Source organism: Phaenicophaeus curvirostris, unplaced genomic scaffold (assembly GCF_032191515.1).
Source record: "Phaenicophaeus curvirostris isolate KB17595 unplaced genomic scaffold, BPBGC_Pcur_1.0 scaffold_679, whole genome shotgun sequence".
Classification (NCBI taxonomy): Eukaryota; Metazoa; Chordata; class Aves; order Cuculiformes; family Cuculidae; genus Phaenicophaeus; species Phaenicophaeus curvirostris.
Genome location: NW_027207191.1, coordinates 565 through 16,573, shown reverse-complemented (window position 1 = coordinate 16,573; position 16,009 = coordinate 565). Strand labels below are relative to the sequence as shown.

The 16,009-nt window shown below is 60.8% G+C and overlaps 2 protein-coding genes across 2 annotated transcripts; one reads left to right on the top strand and one right to left on the bottom strand.

Moving 5' to 3' along the window:
- Nucleotides 1–993: 993 nt before the first annotated feature.
- ZFPL1 (zinc finger protein like 1) lies at nucleotides 994–9,574 on the top strand. The gene is given in 8 exon segments (XM_069883200.1): nucleotides 994–1,125; nucleotides 1,750–1,861; nucleotides 5,617–5,786; nucleotides 5,788–5,834; nucleotides 6,341–6,405; nucleotides 7,245–7,388; nucleotides 8,131–8,242; nucleotides 9,169–9,574. Coding segments are annotated over 8 exon segments (909 nt in total). The 5' UTR covers nucleotides 994–1,023; the 3' UTR covers nucleotides 9,326–9,574.
- Nucleotides 9,575–10,915: 1,341 nt separating this feature from the next.
- LOC138735296 (protein cornichon homolog 2) lies at nucleotides 10,916–15,353 on the bottom strand. Its single transcript, XM_069883198.1, has 4 exons — nucleotides 15,286–15,353; nucleotides 12,665–12,777; nucleotides 11,899–12,042; nucleotides 10,916–11,052 (listed from the first exon to the last, which is right to left on the bottom strand). Exons 2-4 carry the CDS (start codon nucleotides 12,733–12,735, stop codon nucleotides 11,025–11,027), a joined length of 243 nt encoding a protein of 80 aa, XP_069739299.1. The 5' UTR covers nucleotides 12,736–12,777; nucleotides 15,286–15,353; the 3' UTR covers nucleotides 10,916–11,024.
- Nucleotides 15,354–16,009: the final 656 nt, after the last annotated feature.

The window sequence follows — 16,009 nt, the reverse complement described above, 5'->3', positions numbered from 1 at the left end:
GGGGGGGGCCTTTTTTTTGAGGGGGGGACCCCTTTTTTTTGAGGGGGGGGGCTTGAGAGAGGCCTTTTGGGCTCTTTTTGAGGCGGGGGGGGCTCTTGTGTCTTTGTTTTGGGGGGGTGGGTGCTCCTGAGGCCCTTTTTTGAGTCTGGGGGGGCCATTTGGGAGGGGGGAGAGGCCCTTTTATTGTGGGGGGGTCCCTATTTTTGAGGGGGAGTCCCTGGGGAGGGGCTCTTTTATCTTTATTTTGGGGGGGGGCTATTTTTTGTGGGGGGGAGGGGCCTTCCTGAGGCCCTTTTTTGGGCCTGGGGGGGGCATTTGGGGGGCTAAGAGGCCATTTTCTTGGGGGGGGACACCCCTATTTTTGAGGGGGGGGCTTGGGGGGGGGCTCTTTTATCTTTATTTTGGGGGGGGCTATTTTTTAGGGGGGAGGGGCCTCCCTGAGACCCTTTTTTGACTTTGGGGGGGTCATTTGGGGGGGGGGGGAGAGACCCTTTTATTGGGGGGGGGTCCCTATGTCCCTTTAGGGGGGCTCTTGTGTCTTTATTTTTGGGGGGGGGCCTCCCTGAGGCCCTTTTTTTAGCCTGGGGGGTCATTTTGGGGGGGGGGGAGCAAAAACCTTATTTTTGGGGGTCCCTTTTTTTTGGGGGGGGGGGCTGGACCTACTTGGAGGGGGTAGGACTTCATTTATTGGGGGGGGGGGCACCTTTTTTGGGGGGGGGGGCTTTTGGGGGGGTCTCCTAGGTCCTTTTTTTGGGGGGGTCACTCCCTTTTTGGGGGGATTTATTATATTTTGCGCTGGGGGGGGCTTAATATTTTAATTTTTTTGAGGGGGGGTCACTTTATCCTCTTAAAACTCTTCCTAATAACCCTTTTTCCTCTCATTTTTCTCCCCCCGGGGGGCTCTTTGACCCCATTTTTGGGGCGTTTTAACTTATTTTTTCCCCGTTTTTTCGCTCCGGGGGGGTCCCCCATCGCTTCCCCCCCCCCCCAAAAATAGATTTTAGCCCCCCCCCCCCCCCCGCTATGGGGCTTTGCAAGTGCCCCAAGCGCAAAGTCACCAACCTCTTCTGCTTCGAGCATCGAGTCAACGTCTGCGAGAGCTGCCTGGTCTCCGGACACCAAAAGGTTAATTGGGGGGGGGGGGGGGTAAATGGGGCCCCCCAACTGCCCCCCCCAGCCCCACAACTGCCCCCCAGCCCCACAACTGCCCCCCAGCCCCCTCCCCAGCCCCACAACTGCCCCCCAGCCCCCTCCTCAGCCCCACAACTGCCCCCCAGCCCCCTCCCCGGCCCCCACAACTGCCCCTCAGCCCCCTCCCCGGCCCCGTAACTGCCCCCCAGCCCCCTCCCCAGCCCCGTAACTGCCCCCCAGCCCCCTCCCCAGCCCCATAACTACCCTCCAGCCCCCTCCCCAGCCCCACAACTGCCCCCCAGCCCCACAACTGCCCCCCAGCCCCCTCCCCAGCCTCACTACTGCCCCACAACTGCCTCCCAGCCCCCACAACTGCCCCCCAGCCCCCTCCCCAGCCCCACAACTGCCCCCCAGCCCCCCCCAACCCCACCTTTTACCCCTCCCAGCGGCTCCAGCACAGCGACTACAGCCCCCAGTGCCTTGTAACTGCCCCCCAGCCCCCTCCCCAGCCCCATAACTGCCCCCCAGCCCCGTAACTGCCCCCCAGCCCCCTCCCCAGCCCCTTAACTGCCCCCCAGCGCCCCCCCAGCCCCCCATTTTTCTCTCCCCCCCCCCCAGTGCATCGTGCAGTCGTACCTGCAGTGGCTCCAGGACAGCGACTACAGCCCCGAGTGTCGCCTCTGCCGCTCGCCCCTCGCCGCCCGCGACACCGTCCGCCTCGTCTGCTACGGTCGGGGGGGACCCCAAAAACCTCGGAGGGGACCCCAAAACCTCGGGGGGGCCCCAAAAACCTCGGGGACGGGGTGGGGGGGGCAGCCCCAGCCCCCAAACCCCCCAGTTTCGGGGCGCTCGGGGGGTGAAAAGCACCGTTTGGGGCCTTCGGGGGAGCCTAGAAACCGATTTTTGGGGGGCAGGGGGCGCCTTGAAACTGTTTTTTAGGGGCTGGGGGGGGGGGCTTGAAATTGGTTTTGGGGGTGAAAATGGGGTTTTTTGGGGTGAAAATGGGGGTTTTGGGGGTGAAAATGGGGTTTTTAGGAGTGAAAATAGGGGGTTTGGGGGGGAAAATGGGGGGTTTTGGGGTGAAAATGGGGTTTTTGGGGGTGAAAATGGGTTTTTATGGGGGGTGAAAATGGGTTTTTTGGGGTGAAAATGGGGGTTTGGGGGTGAAAATGGGGGTTTTGGGGCTTGAAATGGGTTTTTGGGGGGTGAAAATGGGGTTTTAGGGGTGAAAATGGGGGTTTTGGGGTGAAAATGGGGCTTTTGGGGCTTGAAATGGTTTTTTGGGGGTGAATATGGGTTTTTTGGGGGTGAATATGGGGGTTTTGAGGGGTGAAAATGGGGGTTTTGGGGTGAAAATGGGGTTTTGGGGGTGAAAATGGGTTTTTTGGGGTGAAAATAGGGTTTTTTGGGGTGAAAATGGGGTTTTTTGGGGTGAAAATGGGGGTTTTTGGGGTGAAAATGGGTTTTTGGGGGTGAAAATGGGGTTTTTGGGGGTGAAAATGGGGGTTTTGGGGCTTGAAATGGGGTTTTTTGGGGGGTGAAAATGGGTTTTTAGGTGTGAAAATGGGGTTTTTGGGGTGAAAATGTCGCTTTTTTGGGGTGAAAATGGGGGGTTTTGGGGCTTGAAATGGGTTTTTTGGGGGGTGAAAATTGGGGTTTTGGGGTGAAAATTGGGTTTTTAGGGGGAAAATGGGGTCTTTGGGGGTGCAAATGGGGGTTTTGGGGGTGAAAATGGGGGTTTTGAGGGGTAAAAATGGGGGTTTTGGGGGGTGAAAATGGGGTTTTTGGACTGAAAATGGGGGTTTTAGGCGTGAAAATGGGGTTTTTGGGGGTGAAAATGGGGTTTTTGGGGGTGGAAATGGGGGTTTTGAGGGGTGAAAATGGGGGGTTTGGGGCTTGAAATGGGTTTTTTGGGGGGTGAAAATGGGTTTTTAGGTGTGAAAATGGGGTTTTGGGGGTGAAAATGGGGGTTTTGGGGTTGAAAATGGGGTTTTTGGAGGTGAAAATGGGGGTTTTGGGGGTGAAAATGGGGTTTTTGGGGGTGAAAATGGGGTTTTGGGGTGAAAATGGGGTTTTTGGGGGTGAAAATGGGGTTTTGGGGCTTGAAATTGGTTTTTAGGGGTGAAAATGGGTTTTTTAGGGGTGAAAATGGGGGTTTTGGGGTGAAAATGGGGGTTTTGGGGTGAAAATGGGGTTTTTGGAGGTGAAAATGGGGGTTTTGGGGTGAAAATGGGGTTTTTGGGGGTGAAAATGGGGTTTTGGGGCTTGAAATTGGTTTTTAGGGGTGAAAATGGGTTTTTTAGGGGTGAAAATGGGGTTTTGGGGTGAAAATGGGGGTTTTGGGGTGAAAATGGGTTTTTTAGGGGTGAAAATGGGGGTTTTGGGGGTGAAAATGGCACTGGGGGGGTGGGCGGCCTCGGAACTGTTTTTTATGGGGTGAAACTGGTCGTTTTTGGGGTGAAGAGGCTTGAAACTGCCTTTTTGGGGTGAAAATGTCGCTTTTTGCGGGGGGGGGCTCGAAAATGGCTCTTTTTGGGGTGGAACTGGCCCTTTTTGGGGTTGGGGGCCTTGAAAATGGTGGGTTTTGGGGTGGAAGTGGCACTTTCGGGGTGGAAAATAGCATTTTTGGGGGTGGGGGTGCCTTAAAACCATCTTTTTGGGGGTGAAAACGTTGGTTTTGGGGGGTGAAAATCACCTTTTTGGGGGTTGGTGTCTTAAAACTGCTTTTTGGGGGGTGAAAACGGCCCTTTTGGGGTTGAAAATCCCACTTTTTGGGGTGAAAATGGCCGTTTTGGGGTGAAAATGGTCTTTTTTGGGGGTGAAAAGGCTGGTTTGGGTTAGAAAATGGAATTTTGGGGGTGGAGTGCCTTGAAACTGCCTTTTTTTAGGGGAAAACAGCCAATTTTGGAGTGAAAATGGCTCTTTTTGGGGTGGGGGGCCTTGAAGCTGCGTTTTTGGGGTGAAAATGGCTGGTTTGGGGGTGAAAACGGCTCGTTTTGGGGTGGGGGGCTTTGAAACTCTCTTTTTTTGGGGTGAAAATGGCATTTTTGGGGTGAAAATTGTCCTTTTTGGGGGTGAAAATGTCACGTGGAGTTGAAAATGGCAGTTTTGGGGGGTGAGGGGCTGTGAAAATGGCTTTTTGGGGGGTGAAAATGGCTTTTTTAGGGTGAAAATGGCTTTTTTGGGGCTGAAAATTACTGTTTTGGGGGTGGGAGACCTTGAAAGTGCCTTTTTTGGGGCTGAAAATGGCTTTTTTGGGGGTGGGAGGCCTGGAAAGTGCCTTTTTTGGGGTTGAAAATGGCTGTTTTGGGGGTGGGAGGCCTGGAAAGTGCCTTTTTTGGGGCTGAAATGGCTGTTTTGGGGGTGGAAGGCCTCGAAGGTGCCTTTTTGGGGGCTGAAAATGGCTTTTTTGGGGCTGAAAGTGGCTGTTTTGGGGGTGGGAGGCCTCAAAAGTGCCTTTTTTGGGGCTGAAAGTGGCTGTTTTGGGGGTGGGAAGCTTCGAAAGTGCCTTTTTTGGGGCTGAAAATGGCTTTTTGGGGGCTGAAATGGCTGTTTTGGGGGTGGGAGGCCTCGAAAGTGCCTTTTTTGGGGATGAAAATGGCTTTTTTTGGGGCTGAAAGTGGCTGTTTTGGGGGGGGGAGGCCTCGAAAGTGCCTTTTTTGGGGATGAAAATGGCTTTTTTGGGGATGAAAATGGATTCTTTGGGGCTGAAAGTGGCTGTTTTGGGGGTGGGAAGCTTCGAAAGTGCCTTTTTTGGGGCTGAAATGGCTGTTTTGGGGGTGGAAGGCCTCGAAGGTGCCTTTTTTGGGGCTGAAAATGGCTTTTTTGGGGCTGAAAGTGGCTGTTTTGGGGGTGGGAGGCCTCAAAAGTGCCTTTTTTGGGGCTGAAAGTGGCTGTTTTGGGGGTGGAAGGCCTCGAAGGTGCCTTTTTTGGGGCTGAAAATGGCTTTTTTGGGGCTGAAAGTGGCTGTTTTGGGGGTGGGAAGCTTCGAAAGTGCCTTTTTTGGGGATGAAAATGGCTTTTTGGGGGCTGAAATGGCTGTTTTGGGGGTGGGAGGCCTCGAAAGTGCCTTTTTTGGGGGATGAAAATGGCTTTTTTGGGGCTGAAAGTGGCTGTTTTGGGGGGGAGGCCTCGAAAGTGCCTTTTTTGGGGATGAAAATGGCTTTTTTGGGGATGAAATGGATTCTTTGGGGGCTGAAAGTGGCTGTTTTGGGGGTGGGAAGCTTCGAAAGTGCCTTTTTTGGGGGCTGAAATGGCTGTTTTGGGGGTGGGAGGGCTGGAAAGTGCTTTTTTGGGGGATGAAAATGGCTTTTTTGGGGCTGAAAGTGGCTGGCTGTTTTGGGGGTGGGAGACCTCGAAAGTGCCTTTTTGGGGGCTGAAGGTGGGAGGCCTCGAAGGTGCCTTTTTTGGGGTTAAAATGTCCTTTTTTGTGTTTGGCCCCCCCCCAGTGACCCCCTCTCCTTTTTTTTTCTTGCCCCCCCCCAGATGTTTTCCACTGGTCCTGCCTCTCGTCGCGGGCTCGGTCGCTGCCCCCCCGCACGGCCCCCGCCGGCCACCGCTGCCCCACGTGTGGGGGGCCCCTCTTCCCGCCCCCCAACCTGGAGGGGCCCGTGGCCACCGCCCTGCGAGCCCGACTAGCCACGGCCGCCTGGGCCCCGGCCAGGCCTGGGGCTGCCCCTGGTGAGACCCCCCCAGCCCCATAGGTGACCCCCCCAGCCCCATCAGTGACCCCCCCAGACCCATCAGTGACCCCCCCCAGCCCCATAAGTGACTCCTATTACCCCATAGGTGACCCCCCCAGCCCCATAAGTGACTCCTATTGCCCCATAAGTGACCCCCCAGACCCATAAGTGACCCCACCAGCCCCATAAGTGACCCCCCAAACCCTTAAGTGACCCCCCAGCCCCATAAGTGACTCCTATTGCCCCATAGGTGACCCCCCCAGCCCCATAAGTGACTCCTATTGCCCCATAAGTGACCCCCCCAGCCCCATAAGTGGCTCCTATTGCCCCATAAGTGACCCCCCCAGACCCATAGGTGACCCCCCAGCCCCATAAGTGACTCTTGTTGCCCCATAAGTGACCCCCCCCCACCCCCATAAGTGACCCCCCCAGCCCCATAAATGACCCTCAACACCCCCCAGGACCCCAAACTTGGGGGGACCCCACTTACGGGGCGCCCCCCCCCCTTTTTTTTACTCCCCCCCCAGATCGAGGACGTGGAGGCTGACACCAGAACCTGAGGGGCCCGACGGCACCTGGGACGGATTTGGGGGTGAGGGGGGGGGGCAAAAACCCCCTCAAACCCCCCTTTTTTGCCCCCCCCCCCAAATACCCCTTTTGCCCCCCCGACCCCCCCAATTCCCCTTATATCACCCCTTTTGCCCCCCCAAACCCCTCCAGACCCCCAAATACCCCCCTGACCCCCCCAAATTCCTCCTATAACCCCCCTTTTGCACCCCCCAAATACCCCTGGACCTCCCCAAATGGTCCCAATTACCCCAAACCCCCCTTTTGCCCCCCCGACCCCCCCCCCCAAACCAACTTTGACCCCCCTAAATACCCTTTTTGCCCCCCCCAAATACCCCCTTTGCCCCCCTGACCCCTCAATTCCCCCCCAGACCCCCCCTTTTGCCCCCCTAAATACCCCTGGACCCCCCCCCAACCCCCCCAGTTCCCCTTATACCTCCTCTTTTGCCCCCCCAAACTCCACCTGCTCCCCCCAATTCCTTTATATCCCCCCTTTTGCCCCCCCCGAAACTCCCCTTTTGCCCCCCCAAATGCCCCAACCCCCCCCAATTCCCTTTATATCCCCCCTTTTGCCCCCACCCAAACTCCCCTTTCGCCTCCCCAAATACCCCCTTTTGCCCCCCCAAAACCCTTCCAGACCCCCAAATACCCCCCTGGCCCCCCCAAAATTCTCCCTATAACCCTCCTTTTACCCCCCCCAAATACCCCTGGACCCCCCAAATGGTCCCAACTCCCCCTGTACGCCCCTTTTGCCCCCCTAAATGCCCCTGGACCCCCCCAATTCCCCCTATACCCCCTTTTGCCCCCCCCAAATACCCAGACCCCCCCAATTCCCCCCTATAGCCCCCCTTTTGCCCCCCCCAGGGGATTTTGAGCCCCCCCTCCCCAGCGACCCCCCGATTTCTCCCCCCGCAGCCCCCGGAGCCGCCCTCCCCGCCCCCCCCGAGCCCCCCCCCGCGCCCCACACCGTCGTCCACATGGGGGGCGAGACCCCCACCCTGCACCCCGGTGAGTTGTGGGGCTGGGACCCCCCACTATGGGGCTGGGGGACTCGCTATGGGGCTGGAACCCCCTGCTATGGGGCTGGGGGGAGTCGCTATGGGGCTGGGGGGCTCGCTATGGGGCTGGAGGGGGTCCCAGGTCCTCGCTATGGGGCTGGGGACCCTCTGCTATGGGGCTGGAACCTCTGCTATGGGGCTGGGGGTGTCGCTATGGGGCTGGAACCCCTTGCTATGGGGCTGGAGAGGGTTTCAGGTCCTCGCTATGGGCTGGGGGGCTCTCTATGGGGCTGGAAGGGGTCCCAGGTCCTCGCTATGGGGCTGGGACCCTCTCCTATGGGGCTGGGGGTGCTGCTATGGGTCTGGAACCCCCCGCTATGGGGCTGGAGAAGGGTCTCAGATCCTCACTATGGGGCTGGGGGGCTCTCTATGGGGCTGGAGGGGGTCCCAGGTCCTCGCTATGGGGATGGGGGCTCGCTATGGGGCTGGAATCCCCTGCTATGGGGCTGGGGGGCTCGCTATGGGGCTGGAGGGGGTCTCAGGTCTTCGCTATGGGGCTGGGGGCTCACTATGGGGCTGGAGAGGGTCTCAGATCCTCGCTATGGGGCTGAGGGCTCGCTATGGGGCTGGAGAGGGTCCCAGGTCCTTGCTATGGGGCTGGGACCCCCCGCTATGGGGCTGAGGGACTCGCTATGGGGCTGGGGGATACCCCCTGACCCTCACCCCCCCCCCGCCCCTACTTTCTCCCCCAGGCTCTGCCCCACGGAAGCCACTTGTGGGGCGGGAGAACCGAGCGCCCCCCGACCGCGACGAGGACAAATACCGGCGGCGACCCCCCCTCACCTGGCTGCCCCACAGCCTCCGGTCCGCACTTGGGGGGCTGGGGGGGGCACTTGGGGGGCAGGAGGGGGCACTTGTGGGGCAGGAGGGGGGCACTTGTGGGGCTGAGGAGGCACTTGGGGGCTTTGGGGGGCACTTGTGGGGCAGGGGGGGCACTTGTGGGGCTGGGGGGGCACTTGTGGGGCTGGGGGGGCCACTTGTGGGGCAGGAGGGGGCGTGTAACGTGTCTCCCGCATGAATGGGGCTCCCCGTGTCACGTGGGCCCCGTATGAATGGGGCTCCCGTGTCACGTGAGCCCCACATGAATGGGGCTCCCGGTGTCACGTGGGCCCCGTATGAATGGGGCGTGGTGGGAGCTCCCTTGGTCACGTGGTCCCCTGGGCCACGTGCTCCCTCGGGTTGAATGGGGCGGGGGGGGATGGGGAGAGCACTGGGATACACTGGGGGTTACTGGGACGCGCTGGGAGGGCACTGGGGGTTACTGGGAGGGCACTGGGGGTTACTGGGATGCAGTGGGAGGGCACAGAGGGTTACTGGGACACTCTGGGAGGGCACTGGGGGTTACTGGGAGGTCACTGGGGGTTACTGGGAGGGCACTGGGGGTTACTGGGAGGCACTGGGTGTTACCGAGAGGGCAGTGGGGGTTACTGGGACACTCTGGGAGGGAACTGGGAGGGCAGTGGGGGTTACTGGGAGGCACGGGGGGTTACTGGGAGGGCAGTGGGGGTTACTGGGAGGCACTGAGAGGGCACTGGGGGTTACTGGGATGCAGTGGGAGGGCACTGAGGGTTACTGGGACACTCTGGGAGGGCACTGGGGGTTACTGGGATGCACTGGGGGTTACTGGGAGGCAGTGGGAGGGCACTGAGGGTTACTGGGAGGCACGGGGGGTTACTGGGAGGGCAGTGGGGGTTACTGGGAGGGCACTGACCCCTCCCCTCCCCCCGCAGGTGCCGCCCCCCCCGCCCCCCCCGGCCGGCGCTGCTGCTGCTGGGGGCGGCGCTGACGCTGCTGCTGCTGCTGGGGGTGGGGGGGGGCCTGGCCCGGGGGGGCTCCGACCCCGCGCTCGACCCCCTCAACAACCCCCACATCCGCGTCGGGCCCTGAGAGACCCCCCCGGGACCCTAGAAACCTCCCCGGGACCCCCAAAACTCCCCCCCGGGACCCAAAATTTCCTGCCGGGGCCCCCAAATCCCCCCTCGGGGACCTCAACCCCCCCCACCCCGCGGGGGGAAATGGTCTCGTCCGGTGAGGGGGGGAGAGAGAGGGGAGGGGCTGGGCGGGGTCACGTGATGGATGGGAGGCCCCGCCCCCCGGAATAAAAGCCCCGCCCCCTGCTGGGGGGAGTGGGGAGAGGAGGGAGTGTGGGTGGAGAGGCTCCCAGTGCGTCCCAGTTCCCTCCCAGTGCATCCCAGTAACCCCCAGTGCCCTCCTAGTGTGTCCCAGTTCCATCCCAGTAACCCCCAGTGCCCTCCTAGTGTGTCTCAGTGCATCCCAGTTCCCTCCCAGTGTGTCCCAGTAACCTCCAGTACCCTCCCAGTAATCCCCAATGCCCTCCCAGTGCCCTCCCAGTGCGTCCCAGTAACCCCCAGTGCCCTCCCTGTGCATCCCAGTAACCTCCAGTACCCTCCCAGTAATCCCCAGTGCCCTCCCAGTGCATCCCAGTGCATCCCAGTAACCCCCAGTGCTCTCCTAGTGCATCCCAGTAACCCCCAGTGCCCTCCCCGTGCATCCCAGTAACCTCCAGTACCCTCCCAGTAATCCCCAATGCCCTCCCAGTGCATCCCAGTAACCCCCAGTTCCCTCCCAGTGCATCCCAGTAACCCCCCAGTGCCCTCCTAGTGTGTCCCAGTAACCCCCAGTTCTGTCCCAGTAACCCCCAGTGCCTTCCCAGTACATCCCAGTAACGCCCAGTTCATCCCCGTTCCCTCTCAGTGTGTCCCAGTAACACCAAGTACCCTCCCAGTAACGCCCAGTACATCCCAGTTCCCTCCTAGTGTGTCCCAGTAACGCCCAGTGCCCTCCCAGTGCCTCCCAGTTTCATCCCAGTAGCCCACAGTGCCTTCCCAGTACATCCCAGTAACGCCCAGTGCATCCCAGTCCCATCTCGGGGCCCTCCTCGTGCATCCCAGTAACACCTAGTGGCATCCTAGGGCCTTCCCAGTGCATCCCAGTTCCCTCCCAGTGTGTCCCAGTACCATCCAGTGCCCTCCCCGTGCATCCCAGTGCCTCCCAGTCCACCCCAGCACCCTCCCAGTCCTTCCCAGTCAATCCCAGTGCTTCCCAGTGCCCTCCCAGTCCAGCCTCAGCATGTTCCAGTGCCCTCCCAGTCCTCCCCAGTGCATCCCAGTGCCTCCCAGTCCCCCCAGTCCCATCCCAGTCCCCTCTATTCCCCTCCCAGTGCCTCCCAGTGCCCCCCAGTCCCATTCCAGTCTCCCCTATTCCCATCCCAGTCCCCTCCAGTCCCATCCCAGTGCCTCCCAGTGCTCCCAGTGCCCCCAGCTCACTGGTGCCAGTTCTCTTTATTGAGCCACAACGGGGACGACTGGGACAAACTGGGAGGCGACTGGGACAAACTGGGAGGGTTCCAGCCCCCCAGTCCCAGCAGCCGGGGGGATCCCAGTATGAGGGGGGGGGGATCCCAGTATGGAGAGGGAGGGATCCCCGTATGAGAGAGGGATCCCAGTATGGAGAGGGGGGATCCCAGTATGGAGAGGGAGGGATCCCAGTATCCGGAGGGGATCCCAGTATCCAGGCGGGGGATCCCAGTATGGAGCGGGGGGGATCCCAGTATGCGGAGCTGTGCTCAGAAGCTCACCAGTGTGTACACCATACTGGAAAGAGAAACCAGTGCCTCCCAGTATGGCCCAGTCCCATCCCAGCTCCTCCCAGTCTCCCCCATTTCCCTGCCCAGTGCTTCCCAGTGCCTCCCAGTTAAGTCCATTCCCGTCCCAGTGCCTCCCAGTGACCCCCAGTCGAATTCCAGTCTCCCCCATTCCCCTCCCAGTGCCTCCCAGTCCCCTCCATTCCCCTCCCAGTGCTTCCCAGTGCCTCCCAGTCCCTTCCATTCCCCTCCCAGTGCTTCCCAGTGCCTCCCAGTCCCCTCCATTCCCCTCCCAGTGCCTCCCAGTCCCCTCCATTCCCCTCCCAGTGCTTCCCAGTCCCCTCCATTCCCCTCCCAGTGCTTCCCAGTCCCCTCCATTCCAATCCCAGTGCCTCCCAGTCCCCTCCATTACTATCCCAGTGCCTCCCAGTCCCATCATTCCCCTCCCAGTCCCCTCCATTCCTCTCCCAGTGCTTCCCAGTCCCCTCCATTCCCCTCCCAGTGCTTCCCAGTCCCCTCCATTCCAATCCCAGTGGCTCCCAGTCCCCTCCATTCCCCATCCCAGTGCCCCCGTTCCCCTCCCAGTGCTTCCCAGTCCCTCCCAGTCCCCCCCAGTCCCCCCCATTCCCCTCCCAGTGCCTCCCAGTCCCCCCCAGTCCCCTCCATTCCCCTCCCAGTCCCCTCCATTCCCCTCCCAGTGCCTCCCAGTCCCCCCCAGTCCCCTCCCAGTCCCTCCCAGTCCCCTCCATTCCCCTCCCAGTCCCCCCCAGTCCCCCCCATTCCCCTCCCAGTGCTTCCCAGTCCCCTCCCAGTCCCCCCCAGTCCCCTCGCAGTGGCTCCCGGTGCCCCGCGGCACCTGTACAGGTAGTAGAAGAAGGAGAGGAGGTAGAAGGCCAGCTTGCACCAGGCCTCCTTCTGGCAGTAGCCCAGGATGTCGGCGTCCATGATGGAGACGGCGTCAAAGAGCCCCTCGGAGCCATCGGCCGGCCGGTGGAAGTACCTGGGGACGGCGGGGGACACGGGGACATCCGGGGACACGGGGACATTGAGGGGACATGGGGACATTGAGGGACATGGGGACATTGAGGGGACATGGGGACATCAGGGGATATGGGGACACGGGGACATTGAGGGGACATGGGGACATCGGGGGGCACCGGGACATCGAGGGTGACATCAAGGGGACACGTGGGGACAGGTGGCACAGGGGCCCTGCCACCCTCTTCAGTGGCACCAGGGACACAGCGGGGTCCTCTGTCCCCAAGGCTCAGCACGTGCCCCCATGTCCCCACAGCCACCCCGTGTCCCCATGTCCCCCCATGTCCCCATGTCCCCCATGTCCCCCTGTGTCCCTAGATCCCTTCCATGTCCCCATGTCCCCCATGTCCCCATGTCTCTCCATGTCCCCCATGTCCCCCATGTCCTCATGTCCCCATGTCCCCATGTCCCCCTATGTCCCTAGATCCCTTCCATGTCCCCCATGTCCCCATGTCCCTCCATGTCCCTCATGTCCCCATGTCCCTCCATGTCCCCCATGTACCCCATGTCCCCATGTCCCTCCATGTCCCCATGTCCCCCGTGTCCCCCGTGTCCCCCGTGTCCCCCCGTGTCCCCCGTGGCACCTCCAGAGGTGGTAGAGCAGCAGGGGCAGGTTGAGCCCCAGGGTGACCCACTCGGCGGCGCACAGGAACATGAGGCAGAAGAGCCCGTGGATGCAGTACTCGGGCACCACCAGCTGGGGGCGACACCGGGGGGGGGGCTCAGGACACGCCCCTCCCCCTCAGGCCACGCCCCCTCCACCCAGACCACGCCCCCCTCCACCCAGACCACGCCCTCTCCCTCGGGCTGCTCCAGAGCCACCTGGGGCCCTCAGGCCACGCCCACAAACCTCAGGCCACGCCCCCTCCCCAGGACCCACCAATAAGAGTCCTCTGAGCCCCATCAGGCCACGCCCCCTCGCCCAGGCCACGCCCCCTCGCCCAGGCTACTCCAACCAGAGCCCCCCGGGACCCTCTGAACACGCCCCCTCCTCGGGCCCTGCCAATGAGAGTCTCCTGGGACCCTCAGACCACGCCCCCTCCCCCGGCTACTCCAATCAGAGCCACCCGGGACCCTCAGGCCACGCCCCCCACCCCTAAGTCCACGCCCCCTCCATCAGGCCACGCCCCCGGCTACTCCAATCAGAGCCACCCGGGACCCTCAGGCCACGCCCCTTTACCATAGGACACGCCCCCTCCCCAGCCCAGGCCTATCAGCGCCATCTAAGCTGCCTTAGACCCTCAGGCCACGCCCCCAGACATTAGGCCACGCCCCCTTCTCAGGACACACCAATAAGAGCCCTTGGAGCCCCATCAGGCCACGCCCCCTCCCCCTCAGACCACGCCCCCCTCCTCAGCCCCTGCCAATAAGAGTCGTCTGGGACCCTCAGGCCACGCCCCCTCCCCATCAGGCCACGCCCCCTCCCCTCAGGCTACTCCAATCAGAGCCACCCGGGACCCTCAGGCCACGCCCCATCCCCTCAGACCACGCCCCCTCCATCAGGCCACGCCCCCTCCCCCTCAGGCTACTCCAATCAGAGCCACCCGGGACCCTCAGGCCACGCCCCTCCCCTCAGGCCACGCCCCCTCCCCACCGGCTACTCCAATCAGAGCCACCCGGGACCCTCAGGCCACGCCCCTCCCCTCAGGCCACGCCCCCTCCCCACCGGCTACTCCAATCAGAGCCACCCGGGACCCTCAGGCCACGCCCCTTCTCTGAGGCCACGCCCCCTCCCCTCAGGCCGCTCCAATCAGAGCCCCCCGGGACCCTCAGACCACGCCCCCTTCCCCTCAGGCCACGCCCCCTCTGGCTACTCCAATCAGAGGTCGCTGTGCCCCTCAGGCCACGCCCCCAGCTCAAGCCCCGCCCCCTCCTATTGAAGCCCCGCCCCCTGGTGGCTGCTGGGGGTACTGACAAAGCGGGGGGGAACATGGGGGGGGGGGTTTGGGGGGTCAGTTTGGGGGGTTCAGTTTTCGGGGGGTCAATTCCAAGGGGTCAGGTTTTGGGGTTCAGATTGGGGGGGTCAATTCTGGGGGTTCTGTTTGGGGGGGGGTCAAATTTTGGGGTTCAATTTTCAGGGGTCAATTCCGAGGGGTCAGGTTTTGGGGTTCAATTTTGGGGGGGTCAGATTGGGGGATTCAGTTTTTGGGGGTCAATTCCAAGGGGTCACATTGGGGGGTTCAGTTTGAGGGGGTCAATTCGGGGGGGGTCAGATTGGGGGATTCAGTTTGGGGGGTCAAGTTTTGGGGTTCAATTTTGGGGGGTCAGATTTGGGGGTTCAGTTTGGGGGGGTCAAGATTTGGGGTTCAGCTTGAGGGGGTCAGATTTTGGGGTTCGATTTTGGGGTTCAATTTTGGGGGGGTCAATTCCGAGGGGTCAGGTTTTGGGGTCAGTTTAGGGGGGTCAGATTTGGGGGTTCAATTTGGGGGATCAAGTATTTGGCGTCAATTTTGGGGGGTCAATTCAGGGGGGTCAGATTTGGGGGTTCAGTGTGGGGGGCTCAATTCCAAGGAGTCAGATTTTGGGGTTCAGTTTGGGGGGGGTCTGATTGGGGGGTTCAGTTTGGGGGGGTCAGATTTTGGGGTTCAGTTTTTCGGGGGTCAATTCTGAGGGGTCAGATTTTGGGGTTCAGTTTGGGGGGGTCAGATTTTGGGGTTCAGTTTTGGGGGGTCAAGCTTTGGGGTTCAGTTTAGGGGGGTCAGTTCGGGGGGGGTCAGATTTGGGGGTTCAGTTTGGGGGGGTCAAGTTTTGGGGTTCAATTTTCGGGGGTCAATTCCGAGGGGTCAGAATTGGGGGTTCAGTTTGGGGGGGGTCAGATTTTGGGGTTCAGTTTGAGGGTGGGGGTCAAGTTTTGGGGGTCAGTTTGAGGAGTCAAGTTTTGGGGGTCAGTTTTGGGGGGGGTCAATTCCAAGGGGTCAGGTTTTGGGGTTCAGTTTGAGGGGGGTCAATTTGGGGGGGTCAGATTGGGGGGGTTCTGTTTGGGAGGGTCAAGTTTTGGGGTTCAATTTGGGGGGGTCAGTTCGGGGGGGGGTCAAGTTTTGGGGTTCAGTTTAGGGGAGTCAGATTTGGGGGTTCAGGTTTTGTGGTTCAGTTTAGGGGAGTCAGATTTGGGGGTTCAGGTTTTGGGGTTCAATTTGGGGGGGTCAGATTTGGGGGTTCAGTTTGGGGGGGTCAGATTTGGGGGTTCAGTTCAGGGGGTCCCCACCTTTCGCAGGAGGCAGCAGATCCTCTCGATGTTTTTCAACCGCTCGCGCTGGGGGGGGGAAGAAAAAAGGGGGGTCAGGGGGGACCCCAAAAAGGGGGGGGGGGGTCAAATTTGGGGGTCCCTTAAGGAGGGGGGTCCCCAAATTCAGGGTCCTTAAAGGGGGCGGGGGTCTCGAAGTCGGGGGGGTCCCCAAAATTGGGGTCTTTAAAAGGGGGGGAGTCCCCAAAATTGGGGTCCTTAAAGTGGGGGGGGGTCCCCAAAATTGGGGTCCTAAAGGGGGGGTCTCCAAAATTGGGGTTTCTAAAAGGGGGGGGGTCCCCAAAATTGGGGTCCTAAAGGGGGGGGGATACCAAAATCAGGGTCTCTGAAAGTGGGGGGGTCCTCAAATTTGGGGTCCCTAAAGGGGGGGGGGGTCCCCAAAATTGGGGTCCTAAAGGGGGAGTCCCCAAAATTGGGGTCCTTAAAGTGGGAGGGTCCCCAAAATTGGGGTCCTAAAGGGGGGGGGGATCCCAAAATCAGGGTCTCTGAAAGTGGGGGGGTCCTCAAATTTGGGGTCCCTAAAGGGGGGGGGGTCCCCAAAATAAGGGTCCTAAAGTGGGGGGAGTCCCCACAATTGGGGTCCTAAAGGGGGGGGGTCCCCAAAATCGGGGTCTGTAAAAGGGGGGGGATCCCAAATCCAGGGTCTCTAAAAGTGGGGGGGTCCCCAAATTGGAGTATTTAAAAG

Bases quoted from the DNA above. Each gene is read 5' to 3' on its own strand.
- LOC138735296 (XM_069883198.1), bottom strand. From the start codon at position 12,735: ATGTTCCTGTGCGCCGCCGAGTGGGTCACCCTGGGGCTCAACCTGCCC. The intron at 12,043-12,664 runs GTGCCACGGGGG...CGCCGTCCCCAG, and splicing joins CTGCTCTACCACCTCTGGAG to GTACTTCCACCGGCCGGCCG. The intron at 11,053-11,898 runs GTGCCGCGGGGC...TTCTCTTTCCAG, and splicing joins TTCTTCTACTACCTGTACAG to TATGGTGTACACACTGGTGA.